This window comes from Cinclus cinclus, chromosome 1 (assembly GCF_963662255.1).
Source record: "Cinclus cinclus chromosome 1, bCinCin1.1, whole genome shotgun sequence".
In the NCBI taxonomy this organism is placed as follows: Eukaryota; Metazoa; Chordata; class Aves; order Passeriformes; family Cinclidae; genus Cinclus; species Cinclus cinclus.
The window spans coordinates 112,478,603-112,498,637 of record NC_085046.1 but is presented as its reverse complement, the minus strand read 5'-3'; the positions used below and the strand labels follow the sequence as shown (position 1 = coordinate 112,498,637).

Here is a 20,035-nt window from a genome sequence, read left to right as displayed (position 1 = left end):
TGTTGTCTGTTTCTTGCAGAACTATTTGCAAGCACTGGAAGGTTTTACATGCTAATTATTTTAAAGAGTATATACCTACAGGAAGAACTTCCCCCCAGTATGGAGTCAATCAGTAACTTGAATAAAACCACCTGAATCTCCATGCACCCGAGAGTACCAATCTTTGCAAGGAGAATGTATTAATCTCTGTAATTCGTGGGAGGCTTGTACTCCACAAATGCTTTGAAATGGCAAAATTACACATTAAAAAAAAAGAAAAATCTGACAAAGCCTTCAGTTAACTTAGTCAAAAACTGAGGTGCAGACAGCTGTGCAAAGACTTCTTTCCATCAATTAAAAACAAAAAAAAAAAAAAAAGAAGGAAAAGGGATACTTCTATACTTCTACAGGTTGTGGGCTGTTTCCTAGCAATAAGATTGTCAGAAATCCTAGGTTTGTTTTCTGCCTTGTTCCTGTTAACTGAGGTACAGAAGTTTCACTTTCTGTCATGTAAGAGATGTGAGGTTTAGAAAAATGGGGCAAAATTGTGCTTACTATTGGAAGAGAACTTTTGTCTGATGTATTATACAGACTGTGTCTTGGCGGCTCCTCAGATTAGTGGAAACCAGTATAAATAGATGCTAACAATCACATTTGAAGCTTTATAGTCACGTCCACATGGAACCATGACACAGTGCCTGATAATGTGCTTGTTGCCTCATGAACATGTTTGAAACTATTGCATTCCTAGAATTCATTGTATAAGTTTTGTCTGAACTGGTGAGAAGCTGCATTGTTTTGGGCCACACCAATTTCAAAGGCGCTCTTTAATGTGCAGCATTTGTTTGCCTGCCCAGATTTGCTTTTGATCTGCTCTTTCACCCTTGATGTTGCTGAGGGCCTCTGAAGGCTTTGCAACACCTCCTTAGCTGAATGAGGAGCTTCCGTGTAATTCAGAGCTGTAGGAGCAACTCTGAATATGATGGCCATATGTAACTGAAGTGTTAGGTTAGTAATATGTAAAATGATTCATCTTGAAGGAGGGGAACAGGGGAGGAAACATCTTGGACTATGAAATACTGAATTACTGACTTCTGAAATTTCTCTTTAGTGAATTGGGAAGTAGGTGTTTAGAAGCATGTCCTGGTTGCCCTGTAGGATTGCAGCTTGGGTCTTGGGTTTAGTGGCAAAGACTTGCTTTGCTGACCAGCAGCTGAGTTTGGGAGCTGTTAAGAACACAGTGACTGTTGGAGTTGCTGTAATTAAGTAACCGCCTCTGTGCCTGATGCACATCTCAACATAAATAGAGCTCCAGATGGCACCTTACAGATGTCAGGGATTGACAGCCTTTCTTTGAGACTGCAGTGTGGCTTGAGCATGAGGTTTCTAGGCTTTGATATAAGGTGGTAATGGAGATAGGATCTCCACCCTCAGTAATATATATCTCAGTGATTAAATGTGGTCTTGTTAAATTTACTTTGGAGGAGTAGGAGAATTAAATTATTCTCTGCAGCTAGGTCAGGATGAGCCCTACTACTTATTCATCACACATCTTAGGGTTTTGGGTTTTTATTTTTCTTAGTTTTTCTTTTAAGTGCCTTTTGAAACATGTTTCTTTCAACAGTTGGCTATCTAGAAAATGATATGCATTTGCACTGTGTTTTAGAAACATAGCCATTTCTGTCTCATAAAGCATTACTAAAGAATGTGTGCCCTCGCAATGAGGTCATTCTTTCTATTCTTCTGGTGGTGGTAGTAGTAATGTTCTAAGTTAAAGTAAAGCAAAGTTAAGGTATTTCTGGTTAGATGCATTAGGTTGCAGTATTGAAGAAAGATCCTTGAAGCCTTCTGTTAGAGAGGTTTTTAAAACTGACATTAAGAAAGGTATCTGTTGCATTAAATTTAGTTTCAGTTTCTATTTTCATTTTCCTTTGAGTTGTGTGCTATAAAATACTCTGCATCTGGGGTCTGCAAGTTGGAGTAAGAGCATTTTTTGAGAAGGCCACTTGGAAAAAAAAAACAAACAAAGGAAATGGAGGTGGAAGGCAGGTTTATTGAAGAAAAGAAAATAAATTTTAAGTACATTCTGTGCTGGTCTCGTACCTTTGCTTATTATAGAGTTGCTTAAGTCGAGGTGAAGCAGGAAATCCTGCTCTGAAAGGTGAAATTCCAGGAACTGTAGCATCTGAGAGGCAAACTTTAAGATTTGTGGTATGGAAATGAAGTGTAATTTAATAACATGCTAACGTGCTCCAAAGTGTACTCCAACTCTAGGAGTAATAAAGGTATATTGGCCTTGAGGGGAGATAGATGTTACCCAGATAAGGTATTTACTGACTGAGGAATAGCACTTGATTCTTTTTAAGCATGTCACAAACTTGTCAGCCTTTGGCTCAGATGAATTGCCGTTTTGACAGGCAGAAATTGTGTGGTGGTGTCCTATGAGGCTCCTGACCCTGGCAATTTGGGCTAACATTAACGACTCATAGGAGACACTGTTACCTGTAGTGTAGCCTCTGCACTTCTGCAGTAAGGGAAGAGAAACTTCTTTATCAGCAGCACACAGATGGTGTTCACACAGAAGTATGTGAATGTAGAATAGCAATGTGGAAATGCAGGCACTGTGTGAACAGTCTTGCCTTGTTCAGGTAATTCAACTAGTTCTGTCTGCTTTCAGGCTTGAGCCCATTTTGACCTGGAGATATATACTGGGGAAAAAGTTTGGGCCTCTTGGTTCTGTCTGACCTGGCAGATGAAGCATTGATAAGTGCCACACTTAGCATACAGATGTGAAGCAGCACTTCCCTGCTCTTCCCTGGGAACAAAAGCAAGATATGTTATACTGGTTGTATGCTGCTGTTGTGGATGGAATTTTACATCTCTGGGTTTAAAGGAAAGACATGGCTTGGCATAATTCTGTTTAAATTTTATGGTGTTAAAGAAAAATTTGTCAGTATCTCTGTTTGCTCAAGGTTAGTTTGTAATCTGGATTACACAAGGAAGTATGGGACATGAGATGTCAGAAGCATGAGCGTGAACAATTAAGATAATACAGACTGAACTGAATCACTAAAGTGAAGTTGATTAATGTCCCATTAAACCCAAATAGCATAAATACTGATTTCTGTCTTTGTCCTGCTCTGAATGCCGTGGTTCAGTGTTCGAGTTTGTGAAGTTGGAAGGAATTGTACCATGAAACAGTGAGCACTGGGTACCTAGAAGCAGGGATTCTGCATTTAAGGGCAAAAATTAGTGGGTAATGTAGCCATAGGATTATTTGTAGGGTGCTGTGAAACCTGTGATGCCTGTGCTGTAATGACAAAAAGTCACTAAACAGACATTAATTTCCTTTCAGAGATGTAACAATGAGCAGGTTCTGAACTGAGCTACATCTCAGTAGTTGTAAACAGCATGTGTTGAAGGGTGTTGCTCAATACTGACTTCAAAAGTAATTGGTTGTTGAAGAGTTTATATTATATAGGAAAAGACTGCAGTAATTGCATTGCAATGTAAATGAAGTGTAGAGCTGTGAAATCTGTTACAACCAGCACAGTACATTCATGGCTGGTTTTGGTGCTTTATTACCTAATGTGGCAATATACATATTTTCAGTTAATTATGGAAACTTTTTATACTTTCTGCCATTCTTACATGTTTGTCATCTCATCTGTTTTCTTATATATGCCTACCATATTCTGTCTGGTTTTGCAGCTGCTACAGAAAATTTCAAATGTTCAACTATTTTTTTAATGGTATTACTGATAATTCATGGCAGTTGGTCATACAGACATCTATCCCATAGTGTGAAGGATCTAGTTTATATGATAGCGTGAATCTAATGCTGCAAATCATACAGCAAATAATAAGTAATAACAAATAATCTAGGTGGATTAGTCATTTGTGATTTTATTACGTAGGTAGCAGCTCTATCTTCAGTAGCTTTCAAATTGTGTAGTTGTTTAACTGTTACAACAGATTAATTATCTATTAAAACAAAAATAATTCCAGCAACATAACACTAAAAGCCTTAAAACTTGTAACACTAAGTAAGAGTTTAGAGCTAAAAATAAATAAATAAAGCCTGATACTCTCCTAATGGCCTGTTGTGGTAATGCAAACAGAAAAAGAACAAAATATGTACCGATATATTCTGTTGATGCTTGGTGGTCTGACTTTCACCCCAAGATTATGTTAAGAACTTGTGTTACTGCTGAATGATGACAATATTCTGGAATATTGGGAACAAACCTGAAGGCTAATTTGTGATATGTGGCTGACCTTGCCTGTAATAGTTGCAATAACCTGACCTTTGAAAGAAAAGGAGCTTGGGCAACTGCGGTAGGTTTTCATGCATACCCTCTGTAACTTTGAACACAGGCAGATACTGTCCAGAGATGCAAGACTACGGAGAGCTCTCAAAATTAATTTTCTTCTGGTGTTATAGAGGCAGCTGGAGACAAGCTCTTGACATAGTTAGATCCTGCTGAAGGGAGGAAGGGCTGCAGCGTGTCTTTGTTGAACATCAGTTAATCTTCAGGAGAGGTTGCTGTTTAAGGCATGTGTTCTCTGGAGCCTTTCTTTACATCGTTCTCCTGGTCCTGAAAGTGGTCACTGAAATTTGTAACAACCTTGAGAGTGGGTAAATTCTGTGGAATTTTGTGATGTGTACGGTGGTTTTTTTTTGTTTTTTTGTTTTTTTTTTTTTTTTTTAGGGTAATTTAATACAAATGTGTCCTACCTGCATTAGTGTAGTTCTTTCCCCCCATCATTGTTTGATGAAATGTTGGGTGAAGAAAGAGCACTTGTTTTTTTTTTTTGTCTTAGTGGCTGTAAAAAATAAGACCAGAGATTGTTGTTCTTAATTTGTGGCAGAAGTATTTCAGTAGTTTCATGTTAATGTGAATTACTTTGACCTAAAGTAAGTATTCATAAATCCATTTTGCTTAAGTGCAGCTACTGACTGCTGATAGCTGAATGGGAGGAAGACACTTCAATTGCAATTTTTTTAATGGTGGCACTTAAACACACTGGTTATGTCCATTTTTACTGTACCTTTGTTTCTGATAAAATGTCATGTGTGCATTCTGAATAGAATTGCTGAGGGAGTGGACAAGAGGTAGAGAATTCTTCTGTTTCATGACCATAAAATGTTTTTTTCCTTTAATAAAGTTTTCAAATGTGGGACGGAGTGTTTTTGATTTGTCTGTGGTAGCCTAGGTTGTGTAAAATGGTTTACATGTTCTAATGGTTTTCAGGCTCCAGCAAGCCTATTTTTAGTAATGGATTATCACCCTTTATAGTGCCTGATCATCTTCTCAGAAAGCTTGCCTAGGGCATTAACATGATAGAAATAATGTTTGTTTGCAGTTAGGAGTTTCTGCACTTGCTTCACTGCCCTGAGCCCCATGACATGTTATTTGCCAAGGCTCCTTCTCCTTTGGCACTGCTACTTAACTGAACACAGTTAAAATGAACTAGGGTAGCCTAAAAAGGTCACCTTTGCTGATCTGGCTCATTTTGGTTGTTGTATTTTCCACTGTAGTTTAAAAAGCAGTTCTGGGAGAGGAACCCCTGGCCAATTTGCAGTGACAAGCTGCTGGGAGTGGTAACATCTTCAGTTTATTAAAAAAAAGAAATACAAGGAATAAACCTAACACATGTTTTGAAAGTAGGTGAATGGCTTATTCAGGTCTTTTTTTGTTGCCTTTCAGGTAAGGAGGGTGATACTGATTCCTGAAGGAATCTGTGGGAGACAGCTGCTGGATAAGATTGTTTATTCAACAGCAGTAGCATGTATGCCTTTTAATGCTGGGTTTGCTTAGGTAAATTGCATTGTTAAGACTTTCTCTATTGCTCTCAGCATCACTGTATCAGCATTCCACACCAGTTCTGAAAAATAATTTTAGTTAGTGAAAAAGCAAGCAGTTCTTTATAATGAACTAAATTTCTCTCCTTGTTAACACTCAAAAGTATGATTAACAGTTATTTTAAACAAAAATGATGAGCAGAATTATTCAGATGTGTAGTAGATCTGGGCAGACTTGTGACTGGATAGCATTGTTAATTAACAAAACCCCAAACAACTACCACATAATTATTCTTCTGGCATTAGCATACATTGATTTCTGTATTAGATATAATTATGATCATAAAATCCTGATATTTTAATAGTAATTGCGTTCTGAATCTTTTCTTTGCAGATCTCTGGCTTTGAACAGCCATGCTACTCTATTGCCAAAAATCAAGTGAAGCAAATGTGTGCTGTTACTCTCCTGAAACTGAAGAAGGTGGTAGCTCTGTGTAATGCCTGAAGGTAATTCTTTCTTTAGCTGAAGTTAAAAAGTTAGAGACTCCTGATGTGTGGCAGATGCTGTCATAAATATTGTTGATCTTAATAATGTTTCTTCTTTCTGTGTTTTAGTTAGGTTTAATGTTATGGAATGGGTGGGTAAATGGTGGATTCAAATTTTGCTTTTTGTGTGTCTTGGACAGATTCTCTCAAGTATTACTTTAGGTTGGGTAGTAATGTTCATATGAAAACTAGGTACTATACAAGCCTTTTACTATGCTTAGATGGAAAAGAGTTTCTTTTTTGTGTCTTTTTCAAATGCTTGTTTTTAATTTTACCTGGATTACAGTTAGGAATACCCTTTGGAAAACCAAGGGTCTGTGCATGAGACCAATCAATTCGGAAACCTAGTCTGAAGAATTTATTAATAGCAAAATGAACTTTGAGCTAGTTCTTGGTATTCAGCAGTTTTTACCTGTCTAATAACTTGGTTTATAGAGTATGTTGTTCTTTTTCTGGTTAAAAGTGAAGCTGGTGCCAGTGAGTACAGTAGAGGTCAGGTGTAAGGACAACAAAACTCTCTTCGGATCAAATTATTTAACTGGTCCTTTTTTATTTGATGTGCCTCTGTTTCTGAAGCCTTGTTGTGAAAATGCACGTTTTAACTGGGATTATAATTAATGCTTGAAAAGTGTGAGGATAGCTGCAGTCTTGTAAGCAAACTCTTATGATTTTCTGGAATAAATATTCTGATAAAACCGCTCCCCCCTCCTCATATTAATGGCATGTTTATTATTTTTCCCTGTGGTTTGTCAATTTTCTTATGTGTAGGCCAAGAAGTAAATGTAAATTCAGACTAATTTTCAAGTCATATGATTAGCTGCTTGGACCCTGTATGTGTGTCCTATTAATATTTCAAGGGAAAAGGGATGGCTTATATTACCTGTGCAGTAATTTAATCCAAAAAGTATTTTTTATAATGATACAAAGATATTGCTTAGTGGCTAAAACATACAGCTTTACTTTCTGTAATTCCTTCAGCAAAAAATCTCAGGTCATGAGTGACTGCTGTGCTGTATTTCTGCAGCAGCTTTGGTAGTGTGGTGGAAATTTACTCGTAAGATTCCTAGCTCCTAAAGAGAAGAGAAAAAAAGTATGAAGTACTTCAGTAATAGAATCTCAGTGTTTTATGAGGCAGGTTAAATTTTTTATCTGTCACACACACTGGATAAACATGTGCATGGGATTACTCATCCAGGTTCTTGTAGGGCACAGGACTGAAAATGTGTGTTGACCTGCACTGTCTTGCTTGAATACTTCATGTTTGCTATGAGTAACCAAGAAAGAAGCTACAGATTTAGCTTATGCTGATAACAGAATTTTTTTTATTTTTTTTTTTTTTTTTTTTTTTTGCAAATCCTTCAATTTCTGAGGGAAAAAGTGTGGATAGGGAGAGCAGTGAGCAGGTAGATTTAGTAGCTGTAAATTGAGGAATTATTAGATTGTGCTGCTGTTTTTAAAAATCTAGAAAAGATGTCTGAAAGTTACTGTCTGGGGCTTTAAAAAGGTATTTAATAATTGAGAAAAGCCAGGTAATGATCTGGTATATGATGGGTTCCCGAAACTGGAAGTCATATTTTCTTATTTATTTTCTAATTTACTTTCTTTTATTCTTCTCAGTGTGTATTTTTGTGTTCTCCTTGCTGCCTGTATGTACAGAGACTTACCTTGCCTGTGTTTCTGGCTAGAGGAGCAACATCTGTCTTTGGTAGTGAATAAAGAACTGTGGAATGTGAGCACTGATGTATTCACACGCTATATATCTGAAAGAGTGTTTTTGAAAGCATCTGTGTCTTTTTCATAACTCCTGTGAAACTAACACTTGACATTTTTGTTTCAGTTTCTAAATGATTTTAGCAGTGGAAGTAATAAACTTCAGAGACCTAAAGAAATCATCATGAAGCTATATGTATTTTTGGTCAACACTGGAACTACCCTTACATTTGATACTGAACTTGCTGTACAAAAGTAAGAGTAAATTAATTGTGTATTGTTTACTTGAAATTAAAAAGTGTGCATACTTTCATATACTAAGTATTTGGCAGATGATGATTAGGTTGTATTTTTTAGTATGTCATTGTAGTTTTCCTCTATGTTTTCTGATATTTGAGTGAATTTTGGTGTTTTTTTACTTCATTTTTTTTTGTAGTTAGCATTTTGAATGCCTTGCCAGGTGGTTGTGTGTGTGATTCCATGAAAGAGCAGAGAAGTTATTTACTTTCTGGGACAGTGGCAGAGGCTGACCTGGTCCTCACTGAGTGTGATATTGTGTTTGGTGCTTTTTGAAAAAAGCTGTCAGAATGATTTCTGGTCTTTTGTCCCTTTTTTGAATAGTATTTTTATTTGTGTTTTCTCTATAGAAGGCTTATTTTTTACTGTCTGGCATCATAGAGGGAGTTCTGCAGATTGTTCTTTCCCTTGTCAGTGTCAGTATACTCATCCTGAAGAAAATGTGTGCTCTGGAATGTTTTTAGATAAGATGCTAAAGAATTGGCATGAAGGTTTTTTTTGTCTCATGGCTAGATGAATAAAAGTTGGTTCTGTGCTATGTTGTAAGGCTCCAAACTATTTTGCATTATTTTATATGTAAGTAATGAACTTCTGAATTTCCAACTGCCTGAAGCGTGATCAGTATTAGAGGAAGTCCCAGCAGATTTACTGTTTGTATTTTTTTCACTGTGTACTAAAAGCATCTTGCAGATGTATAGATGTTTTTTAGAGAGGTTTGTATTGTATCCTTTTTCACTGTTCTCATGTGCAAGACACCTTGGGGGTAGCAAGAGCCAAGCTCACCTGCTGTCTTCATATTCTGTCAGTGATGAATGTGTTGCAAGTAATTGGGCGAGAAAGATTTATAACATGCTTTTTTTGTCCTAATTCATTGTTTCCTTTCTCCTGAATTCCTATTTGTAATTTTCTGAAACAAGACTATTTAGACTGTTATTGTATGCTCTTCTCTAAAGCTAACTGATAGTCAGGCTGTTACTGACCATGAAATAGTGTTTCAGCCATTCTCTTTTTACTGGGTCATTTACAGATGTGCCCTGTAAGCTGTCTAATACATTTAGACATTGCATTTCTGAATCGTGGTGAGTGAGGTGCAGTATTAAAGCTGCCATGCAAGGCTCTTAATAATTTGTTACGGGCCCACTTTTTGCTCAGTTGGATTGTTCTTTGAGAAGGCTTTCCAACAACTGAACCACACAAAATCAAAGACTCTTCAGTTGAGCAGTGTAACTGCTCATTCTCTGTATCTGTATGTGTAGACTTGCTCTTTTTAGTAAGACTAGTGTTCTTGGGTTCTTCACCTGTCTCCTTGTACATGGACAAGTCAAGTTATCTTCCTAAAGACCATGGAGATGATAGGTGACTACTGTAACACAAACTTGTGCTCATGAGAGATTTGTAATGAATTTATGATGTCATGGTGAATAATCATTGTTTTAAATAATGGATCTTTATGATCTTTTTCAAGTAACAGTTTATACTGTTGTTTCTGACATTTATATCAAACTGTGCCAGTTATTATGCACTTCATACTCTGAAGCTTTTTTATACCTTTGCACAGGTGCTGCCACAGTGTGTTATGTTAGCTGGGGTCAGTAACTGTATCAGATTAGCAAATTCTTGTTTACTTTGCTGTTTATAAGTCTTAATGACAAAGTCTAGAACTGTCTTTAAAATATGCAGTAATGCTGAGATGTCATCAGCTAGAATGAAATGTGGGAGGCTGGTGAATTAAATCCAGAAATGGTGTATTGATATACTGTTTCTGTGTTAAAGTCAGTGATGTTTATATTACTTTGTTGTATATATATCAATTGTTAAATTTCCTGTTATTGTTAAGTGCTTTATGGTACTTCGTGTACAGTAAATCAGAGTTTATTAGGTGGAATTGTGGTTATGTTGTGAATAATGAAGTGTTGACAGTCTTGACTTCTAGGGCTTTAGGAAGTCAGCTGTTTGGTCATAAAACATAAATTCAAGGAACACAATATGACTTTTACAGCTGTTGTCCTCAGTGCTTGGTGTGACTTAATCCAGACTTTCAGCATGCTAGCTGATCTTGGAAAAAATATTGCTGGTGACTTATCAGCAATGCAGAGCCTGTTTTCTTCTAGCTGGTAGCTTATTAGCTGGATATCCAGAGTGCAACACATCACAGCACTTACAGAACTTAGAAGTACGTCATTGTGCACAATAAAAATACTTATTTTAAAAATGGTCTTCTTTGACACAGACAACTCACCTGCATCCCTTACAGAAATATGTAAAATTAGAGATGTAAGTAATCTGATAACATAATCTTCTCTTACAATTTCTTTTTTCAGTGTGGCAGATCTGAAACATGCAATTCAAACCAAGTACAAGATAGCCATTCAGCACCAAGTACTGGTTGTCAATGGTGGAGAGTGTATGGCACCAGACAGAAGAGTGTGTAGTTACAGTGCTGGAACAGTAAGTGCATGCTGCATTCATAGCCTGGAGTTTCATTTAGAAGGGAAGAAAAATATTTATTATTAAGGGATTTTTAAGTATTTTTATGAAGTATGTTGTTTGCTGGATTTCTTTGATCTGAGAAACAGGTGTTTATGTATTCAGCGTCTAAGTGTAGATTTTAACTTGTTTTCAATATATGTTATCCATATGAGGAAATAATTGATGATTCAGCCATAAGTTGCATTTACTCAGTGTTTGGTCTTGTTTTCTTTTTGAGTGTAGGACACCAACCCAATTTTTTTATTCAACAAAGAAATGATCTTGTGTGAACGTCCACCAGCTATCCCCAAAACCACATTTTCAGCAGAGAATGAGATGGAATTGAAAGTAGAAGAATCTCTTATGATGCCTGCAGTGTTTCATACAGTAGCATCACGAACACAGCTTGCTGTGGTAAGTGGATTGTTACTGGATTTGCACAACCAAAGGAAAATATGTCAGAGGGAAAGCTTGATGTAAAATATGAAATAGTTTCTTTAAAAGGCAGTAAGAATAGTGTATCATTGTATTCTTCAGGGCCTTTGTCTCAGAGTTTCAAGGTAAGTATTGAAATGTGCTTGCTTCTCAGCATGTTCAGAGCTTCTTTCAAAACTGTAGTGTAAGACCTTTTGGATGTGTACGTTTGCAGAATTTGCAAAAACAAAAGTGATTGATCAGGTTGCTTTGGACCATGCCTTAATGCACTGTCTTGTTTTCAGTGTCTTCAGTCTATCTCAACCTGAAATGAGAAAAGTAACTTCGGAAGCATTGCTAACTCAAGTAGAAAATTAACACTATCATTTTTGAAAGCATCTTGCCAAGCTTCTTTTCCATGTATTATGTATAAACAGCTGGTGAGGAGTTAATAAAACTAGGCTTTTTCCCAAAATTCAGGTTGCTTATTACTGAGTACTTCATTTTACTTGCATATTGCATATATTTACTTGCAAACTGGTCAGAAGTCCAATTTGATTATTTCTGTGTTGTTTTGATAGGGAAAAGTCACTCCCTGCAACATGGTCACTAAGATACCAAGTGTGCATGCAGTAGAAACCAGCTGCATGCTCAAGACACTGACACAATGCCTTTAGTAGCTGGACTGATTATGCTTCTGTATTAAAAACTGATCTCATTTTCTTCGTAAATTTTGCATTGACATGGATTAAATATTTTTCATATCTCTAAATATTATTTAAGCTTCCAGTGGCTGGCAGCCGGAGAATAGTTATGTGGAGCACTTCACACAAAATGAATACTGATGTTTTTTGTATTGGTAATAACATTTCTTTATTTCAGTGACAGCTTTAACGCAGTCGAGAACATTTAATACTTGAGGCAGCTGGGGTTTAATACTGTACAGCAGAATATAGAGAAAAGGTGTTAATTGTTGCATGTAGAACAGGGATTTTGGTTTCACCCTTGGCATCCTGGCCTTTCAGGAGGGGGAAAGTTCTCCTGAATAATGTGAAGTAATGTGACCTTGACATGCTGTCTGATTTGAGGCAAAGATTGAGTTCAGTAGACTCTTTTTCTCTCCCCCACCTGTTGGCAGAGCTGACTTTGTAAATAGGACCTTGAGTTATTAGGTATCTGTGAGTCATATGACTGTCATAGAGCAGAGTGGATATTGATGTGAGTTCAGCTAAGGAGTAGGAGGTTTGCAGTTGTGCTCTGTGAAGAGTGTGAGGGTTCTGGTTTTACCAGCTGAAACTGGAAGTGCTTTAAAACTGTTTTCTGTGAAGCATTAAGAGGAGGTTATGAAAGTAAGCAAGGCTGATAGCTTCTAAGTACTAAAAACATTGATTTGATCTGAGGGGAGGCTGTAGTAATTGCTACAGTATTTGTGTTTATGTTTTATTGAGGGTAGTGGAAGTGAAAAGTGATAAACTCAGTGTGATGTTTCTCACTGTTTTATTTGGTTTCTGTATTCTGTGCCCTGTTTTCTGCTCTTAGATTCTTAATTTGGCTTTCAGTTTGGTAAAATTACAACAACGGAACAGCTTTAGTTCCTCTGGAGTAAGCTTTTTTTATTCCAAGATTTTATAAAAAATACCCCTATTTAGACTTGAAAATAATTGTTGGTGCTGTTTAATATTCTGCCTTTGATTCTGAAGAATGTATTAATATGCAGTGCATGCAAGATTATTGCAGTATTTATGCCTTTAAATACGTTATTTAGATCTTTACTGGCTCATCCTGGTGGCAGACATGTAATACTATTAATATTTAGCTACAGACTGGAAAGTTTATATAGAGAAAGTGATCATGAGTTGATTTGCAAGGAGAAAATAAATCTTTCCATACTTAGTGTCACCTATTAGTAGTGTTGCAGGATGGGGGGGGGGGGGAGGACTTGTCTTTAAACGTGGATCCAAGTAGAGTGGAGGTGTTATTTTTAGCCTGCTGATTTATTTTCAGGAAGATTATTATTTGTTGCCCACTTTTGACAGGTCTTCCATGCTTATAAAATGGTTATAGTGATAGTATTTTTTTCTCATTAAAAACTTGGAAATTTAGTTAAAGATTAAATAGGTAGTAGTATTCTTAAATCTGATTCACCTTTACATCCACAGTTAATTCTAGCCAAGATTTTAAGTGTTCTAAAGCCATAGGCTCTGTGTTAGGCTGTGAAAATGAATCGAGTACTTCTCTGGGATGTCATGGGACTGACAAATCTGTCATCTGGGATAGAAGATTAGTAAGTAGTCTGCTGTGATTTTTAGACGCTCCAGAGTGTGAAAACTGGATAAAGAAGTATTGTGCTCAAGTAGTTTTTCATTATGCCTGCTTGAAGAATATTGAACAGTAATTTAGAAGAAACTGAGGGAGGACTGGGAATGTGGTTAGAGCATTAATCTTCTTGAAGGTTCACCATAAGCCTCTTGCCTGGGAGGAAGAAGGAACATGGTATATTAATCCTTCTCAAAATTGATTAAGATCTGAGGAGAGCTAGAAAGGCTCTGAACCTCTCTGTCTGACTGATGCACCCAAAGCCACACTGAGAGTTCTGTATGGGAGAATTCCTGCAAAACAGACATGAAAAATCCAAGCTTTGTCTTTTTGTTGATTCTAAAGAAAGGGTAACCTGCTTTACCAGAAAAGCAGAATGGCAGTACTTGGTGATGGAGAGGTTTTTGCCTGTTGTAATTATTTATAGCATTTTAATTACTAAATTTGATGAATTAATATTTACTACTAGTACGGGTGCTATTACATGATGATAATACAGTATGTAGGAGGAAAATAAAGGTTGCAGTCTAAATTATTGCTCATTAAAAAGTCTTACCTGTTCTTGTCAACAAGAAGCAGTGATGTGTGAATATTAAAAGAAGGGGAGAATATTTGATAGCTACTTGCTTCTATTTAATCTGGTATCTGCTCTGCCCAGAGACTGTAGGATATGATCTTTAAAATCAGACTTGATATGAGGTTGCAAACATAGTGATGTATGGCCTCTAATTTTTTTCCTCTCAATAAAAGTCATTCTAGAGTCTCCTTTAATGAGTGTTTTTATGAATCCATGCCATTATGGCCTCCATCATTTTTTCTATTTCTATAATTGACCATTGTTGGCTTAAATTTTGTTTTTTGCATTCATAGTGGATGTCCTGACATTCTTACAGCCTGTTGCTGTAGAAATCCTATATTTGTAGGATATAAGTATATGTAAAAGCAGCCATTTCCCCTCCCCCCCCCACCAGTTAACACTATTTTCTTTGAGTTACATGTAGACTTCTTTTAAATTTCATAACTCTTAACCAAAACTTGCTCCTGTGGGGGAAACTTATCCTGCATTTGGTTTTCCGTGGTATTGTGTTTGTCATATCAAGATACATCCATGTTCTGTTTGTTTTTGTGACTTTAACATCTATTACAGATTTTCTTAAGTTCACGTTCATTACCTGTGATGTCATTATGTAGAATTCACAGCATAAAGATTAGGTAGCTTTAAAGAAGCTACATCTGTTCCCTTGGTACTTTGCCATTTAAACTGAAAATCTTGCAACAGGTTTCGTCATTTGCAATATGATGTCTTTGCTTATTTTTTTTTTTTTAAAAAACTCAGTTAAGTCGACATTCTAAACCTGTTTTCATTTTATGTCTTGGCATTTTGGTTTCTCCTGGGCTAAAAACTTCTATTTGAGATGTCTCTGCCTGAAGCATTCAAGGTTGCGTTTCTTACAACTAGCCTGGTATCCCACCTTTCTCGCAGTTGATGTGTTCTTGCCTTCAGCTGCAGTATATAGACAGTGAGGTGCACACGGTGTTTGCAAAAAGTTATGTGCACACTAGCTGAGAAGACAAGCTGTTCTCTACACAGTATGTTGTGCAATAGGCTGTGTTGTGTCAATCTTGTGGTCTTTTAACACCACTGCTTAAAATAATTTCTGGTAGCTTAGCCTTTTGGAAGGATTTTTTTTCTTTTTTTTAGTGATCCAACTGAAGTTCCCATGTCATTTGTCTGAGAAGGATATTGAACTTTTTTTGAGTGGATATATTTCACATTTCATGGGATGCTGCTGCTGTCATGATCAAACTGTCAATTCCTGTCAGCTCTTCCTTGAGAAGTGGAAATGAGGATGAGAAACTGTGTGGTCATTTCATTTGGTTGCGTAAAACCGCAGCTGTAATCATAGTGCATAGTCATAGATCATTCTCAGTTTAGTTGCAAACACATCAGCTATTTGAGCCAAGAAGTACAGTCATTCTTCCTGAAAGCTGTGGATCTACTATTTAGAGAAATGTGTTTTCTACTAGAAAATTTCTTTGAGATTCTCTGGAAACAATGACAGTAAAATATTAATTTTCTTCAAGGTGTATAGTATTTGAAATAATTGTGTAGCCAGATTAATTTTGGTTAAATTATTTGTCTAATCGACACACTTCTGGCTCCTCCTAAAAAGTCCAGATTTCTCTGTAACTCAGATTAGTGATCAGTCTCAATCTTCTAAAGTAATTGAGCAGGGTGAGGTAAAATGTGTTTTAGTTTATGCTAAGGTATAATGGAAGATTTACTTTAAGGTAGATCTCTGTAAATGCTACTCTAGCATTTTATTTTTTTTTTTAACCTTTGTAACCAAAACTTTCGATCAGGCTTTTTGAAAATCAATCAGAAGGAAATGAGTTGGGTGACTTGGAATCAAGCGAGTGGAAGTTAACATTTACCTTGTACCATGGTTTGACTCCCTGACTGTGGTTGTTTGTCACTTCTCAGTGTGGTTTTTGATGGTAAATTCTGTCACTTGTCTTCTCCAAACCTGCTTATAATATCAAAGAGCACAGGTGAAAGCAGTACTGAGGAAAGTTATTAATCTGACTTACAAAAAACTTCTTTGTGCTATGCTGGTGAAGTAAGTACTTTCTGAGTAGGAAATAAGTCATGTCAGGAAATAAGACAAATGTCAAAAAGATGCAGTCAACAAAAATAACCAATATTAAAGGAGAATGGAATAATCAGCTGTCTACTGAAAGTGTAGAGGTTGCCACGAAATATCAGTCTCCCTCACACTGAAGTTAACTGCTCCAATTATAGGTTTTAAAAACTGAAATCTTAAAGTGTATCTTAATCTAGTAGATTCACTGATGTTATGGCTGTGTATGTATTAGATAAGGGTCTTGGTTACTAATTTTGGTCAACAAGGTAACAGTTCCTTGTTGTGAAATTGTTTATCTGTTGTTACAGCCTATGAGTTTATGGAATTTTACTTTCAAGGATCAGTTTTATCGGTCTGAAGTTAATTTTTGTGGTGATTGAAACCTGTAAGGAGTCCCTTTTACAGGGTTTTAGACACATGGCAATAGAGGACTTTGACTTATTTCCTTCTGCCACAGGGTTTTAGAGAATGGAAAGAACCCTGCATTTCCTGAGAACCTTGGTTCTTGAGAGGTAAGTCCAAAGAGCACTTAAGACAAACAGACCTTTGTCAGATTTTGCTCATTCAGATGAGCAGATTTATGACAGTAGGATGCAGAAACAGTCTTGGAATTGATCCTAAACGCTTCTCCAGTTAATTTCTGCTTTAGATAAAACATACTTTGTTGCTTCTACTAATTTCTTGTTGAAACCTAGAAACAGAATTCATCATAATCAGAAGAATCACCTAAATTTAAATTGTGATTCTCAAAGGTAATAATTCAACTAAACACTGTGTTACAGCACGCACCGAAGATTAAATGCATTCTGGTGGCCCTGTGGATTTATTGAAAAATCGGGTAGTGAAGATGTCTTTATTTGCTCTTCAGCATAACAGCACATGGGGATTGGTCTGGGTCTCAGCACTCATGTTCTGGTAGTGGTGCTGTTTTAGGTCCTCATTCCAGTGGTGCAGCGAGGCAGTTGGTGTTCTGGATATGCTGCTGTAGCCCAGTAGGATGAATGTAGCCCTACAAGGCAACTGAAGTTAACTTTTGTGCTCTGTGAAGCACTGGGTGTCTGCCAGTAAGGCTTGAGTGTGTCTGTGAACAGTCAATGACAAAAGCAAGCCTGTTGGTAGGCAGGCTTCATTTTCTGTGCTGGAGCTGGCAGCCTTACTGAGAAGCATTAAAACATTGGATTGCAGGCCTTTACTTCTGTGCCTGATATGATTCAGTTTTCAGACTTTATTCACTTAGCAAAGAGCTGCTTAATTCTTTCTTGCATAGAGCCATATAGTTATATAAAAGAAATTGGTCTCGATCCTTCTAAAGTAGCCTGAGATCTCTCACAATAAAGTTGTCTATGGAGGTAGACAACAGGTGGGAATAACAAGCCACATCACCTGAAGGTTTATTTCAGAAGTGATGACAAGATACAAAAGGTACATCTGTGTAGCTTTTAATTTCATAACTTAAAGCAAGTAGTTGTTACATAGATACTCTGAAGGAATCAAAACAACTTGTCTGCTTTGTTTTCATATTTTGAAAGCAGGATTGACTAAAAATAAATAAAATACTGGTTTAACATAGTGTTCTTGTATGCACTGGTGTCAGCTTAGTATAGTCTAAGACTAAAACAGTTCTGGCATGTGGACAGATAGTTACTCCATGTTGTTTGACCTTCATTAGAACCATCTGTTTGAAACCTCCTGAATTCAGAGTAATATACTATACAAATGTAGTGAGTTTATTTCATTATATGGCTTAAGAAAAAGCATCAAAAGCAGTACTGTGTTTCTGTGGACTCTTAACTGCATTCCAGTTCATCTGTGCTGACGGAATACTCGTTTGCCTCCCACCACCTAGACAGAATTCCTCTGGCATGTGTAATAATAACTTTGAGAGGATGATAATAGGGAATGCTGTTGTAATACCTTGCATATGTGCCCTGAAACATGTCTGTTCATTTGTACAATCTAATTTGTAGTCTGTTAGCATATGGCTAACTTTGAAAGCATGTTACTTGAAAAAAACTTAACTAATGAATTTTGATCTCAGAGTTAGCTCAAAAAAAGTCTTTTGTCTCTGAGAGGTAGTATGTCTCAATGTTTATGATTGAGATGCTTTATGAGCAATATTTATTACAGCTTTCATAAGTGGATTTTTATTTTAACGTCCACATCTCCTGTGTATACATGAAGAAGCTGAAGCTCATCTGACAGTGAATACCTGGTTGAATACTATGATGGTGTTGGGGTATTTTTATCTAATAGTTCCTTTGGGCATGTGTCTCTTCGCATGAGAGATTCTGACACTTATTAGAATGTCCTTCTGTTACAAGGTTTCTGAAAAATAAATATTAATTAGCTACTCTGGGAAATACTGTTTGTCCTTGCTTTTCTAGGAGCCAGATTGCTGCGATAGGAGCTCTTGGTTTGGTTAAATTTAAGCCAATTGCCAGAGGTTAGACTCTTAGATGGAGTGTCAGTACTGGTTTTCAGTTGAGTAACAAGACATCTCAATTGTGAGGATTTTTTTTTTTTCTGTTTGTAACTTCTGTTTGTGTTTGAAAGTGTTTTGGGAAAACATGCTTGTTAAAACCAGGAGTATCAATAGTGACATACAGTAAAGCTTCATAGGGCAGCTCTAACATGTAACTTTTGACTTCTGTTGTGATCACAGTAAATGGATCTAGCTGAGAAAGCAAACATCGGCCATTAGTTAAGAATATGTCTCAGGGTGGAAAGTTTGGTCATATGAAGCCTAGTGCATACTTTAATGTGTTAAACATTTGAGCTGTGCTGTGGTGAGTTTGTCCAAAGGAAAAATAGAACTGGCAAAAACCTCTATTCAGGGCTTTAAAGAAACAGCTGAGTCCAGTCTTTACTTTGACAGGTTGATACTCTCTTGGAGGAACTGCATAAAAAGACTTTATGATTAGTTTTGATTTTGTAGGTGGCTTATGTTGTTTTATACTGTTTGAAACTAATGTGTGTTTTTGTATTTGCTCTCATTTCTGGAACTGTGGCTCGTAGTGGTTTGGAGTGGTATGGCTCCTTATTTGGAGGAAGGTTGTCTTTGAGAGAGAAGAATTTTAGTGAGCTGAAAGTAAAATGTTTGTGTACATTTCCAGGATGTATATTAGAATGCAGCAGAGACATTCAGTTACACTAAAAAAAGTATACCAAGAATATGAAACTGAAAATGTATCTTAGGGTAAAACAGCCTGTTCTTTTGGTTCTTAATATAACTGAGGAAGCAATAATTCTGCTTTTTTATATGCTGTGCAATTTGCCTTTGGGTATCTTGTATACAAAGTGAGTTTAAGACAGTAAAAAAATGTTCAAAAGTTCAAGTCAGTATTGCAATAGTAAGCTTATGTACATTTAAATTGTATAGCCAAACTGGGGGTAGTCTGGAGAAAATGACTTGGGGATTTCATCATTGTCTGGAATGGTAATTCCAGTTGTGTTATTGGTTGATTTTTTGACTTAGGAAGCAAGAGTTCCTTCAGCAATTAAAATAACCATTCTTTTCAAACCAGAAATCATTATTCTCACATGCTCAGGAAAAGTTGAGCAAAGAGAAATGCAATCTTTACTACAAAGTGATAGGATTTTGTAATAACAGCTTTGGATTTTGTTGGAGTTGCAGATATAACTATTTTGAATATTCATTGTTCATCTGCTGATAGCTTAGCTATCAGTGATTTGAAGGACAGTAGAATTTTGTCATGCTGCTTGAAACAAGGCTTGGACTTCTGAAACATGGAGGATGATCATAATTTTCAGGTTTTGTCAATATGAATTGTGAAATGTTTGTTCAAAATGCTGTGCAGTTCTGTGGTTTATTTCAGAATGTAAATGTTGTTGG

The 20,035-nt window shown here is 36.6% G+C and overlaps 1 protein-coding gene across 3 annotated transcripts in view; it reads left to right on the top strand.

Moving 5' to 3' along the window:
* The window catches only part of RB1CC1 (RB1 inducible coiled-coil 1), a 64,661-nt gene that overhangs the window by 6,435 nt on the left and 38,191 nt on the right, over nt 1-20,035 (top strand). For 2 of the 3 annotated variants that reach the window (XM_062488959.1, XM_062488951.1), the window contains exons 2-5: nt 6,180-6,292; nt 8,169-8,296; nt 10,660-10,786; nt 11,051-11,221. In XM_062488959.1, the coding sequence (XP_062344943.1) occupies nt 8,226-8,296; nt 10,660-10,786; nt 11,051-11,221 (369 nt within the window). In that variant the 5' untranslated portion in view covers nt 6,180-6,292; nt 8,169-8,225. Of the gene's footprint in view, nt 1-6,179; nt 6,293-8,168; nt 8,297-10,659; nt 10,787-11,050; nt 11,222-16,639; nt 16,695-20,035 lie in introns of those variants that run through there. The other variant, XM_062488964.1, reaches the window with a different exon arrangement.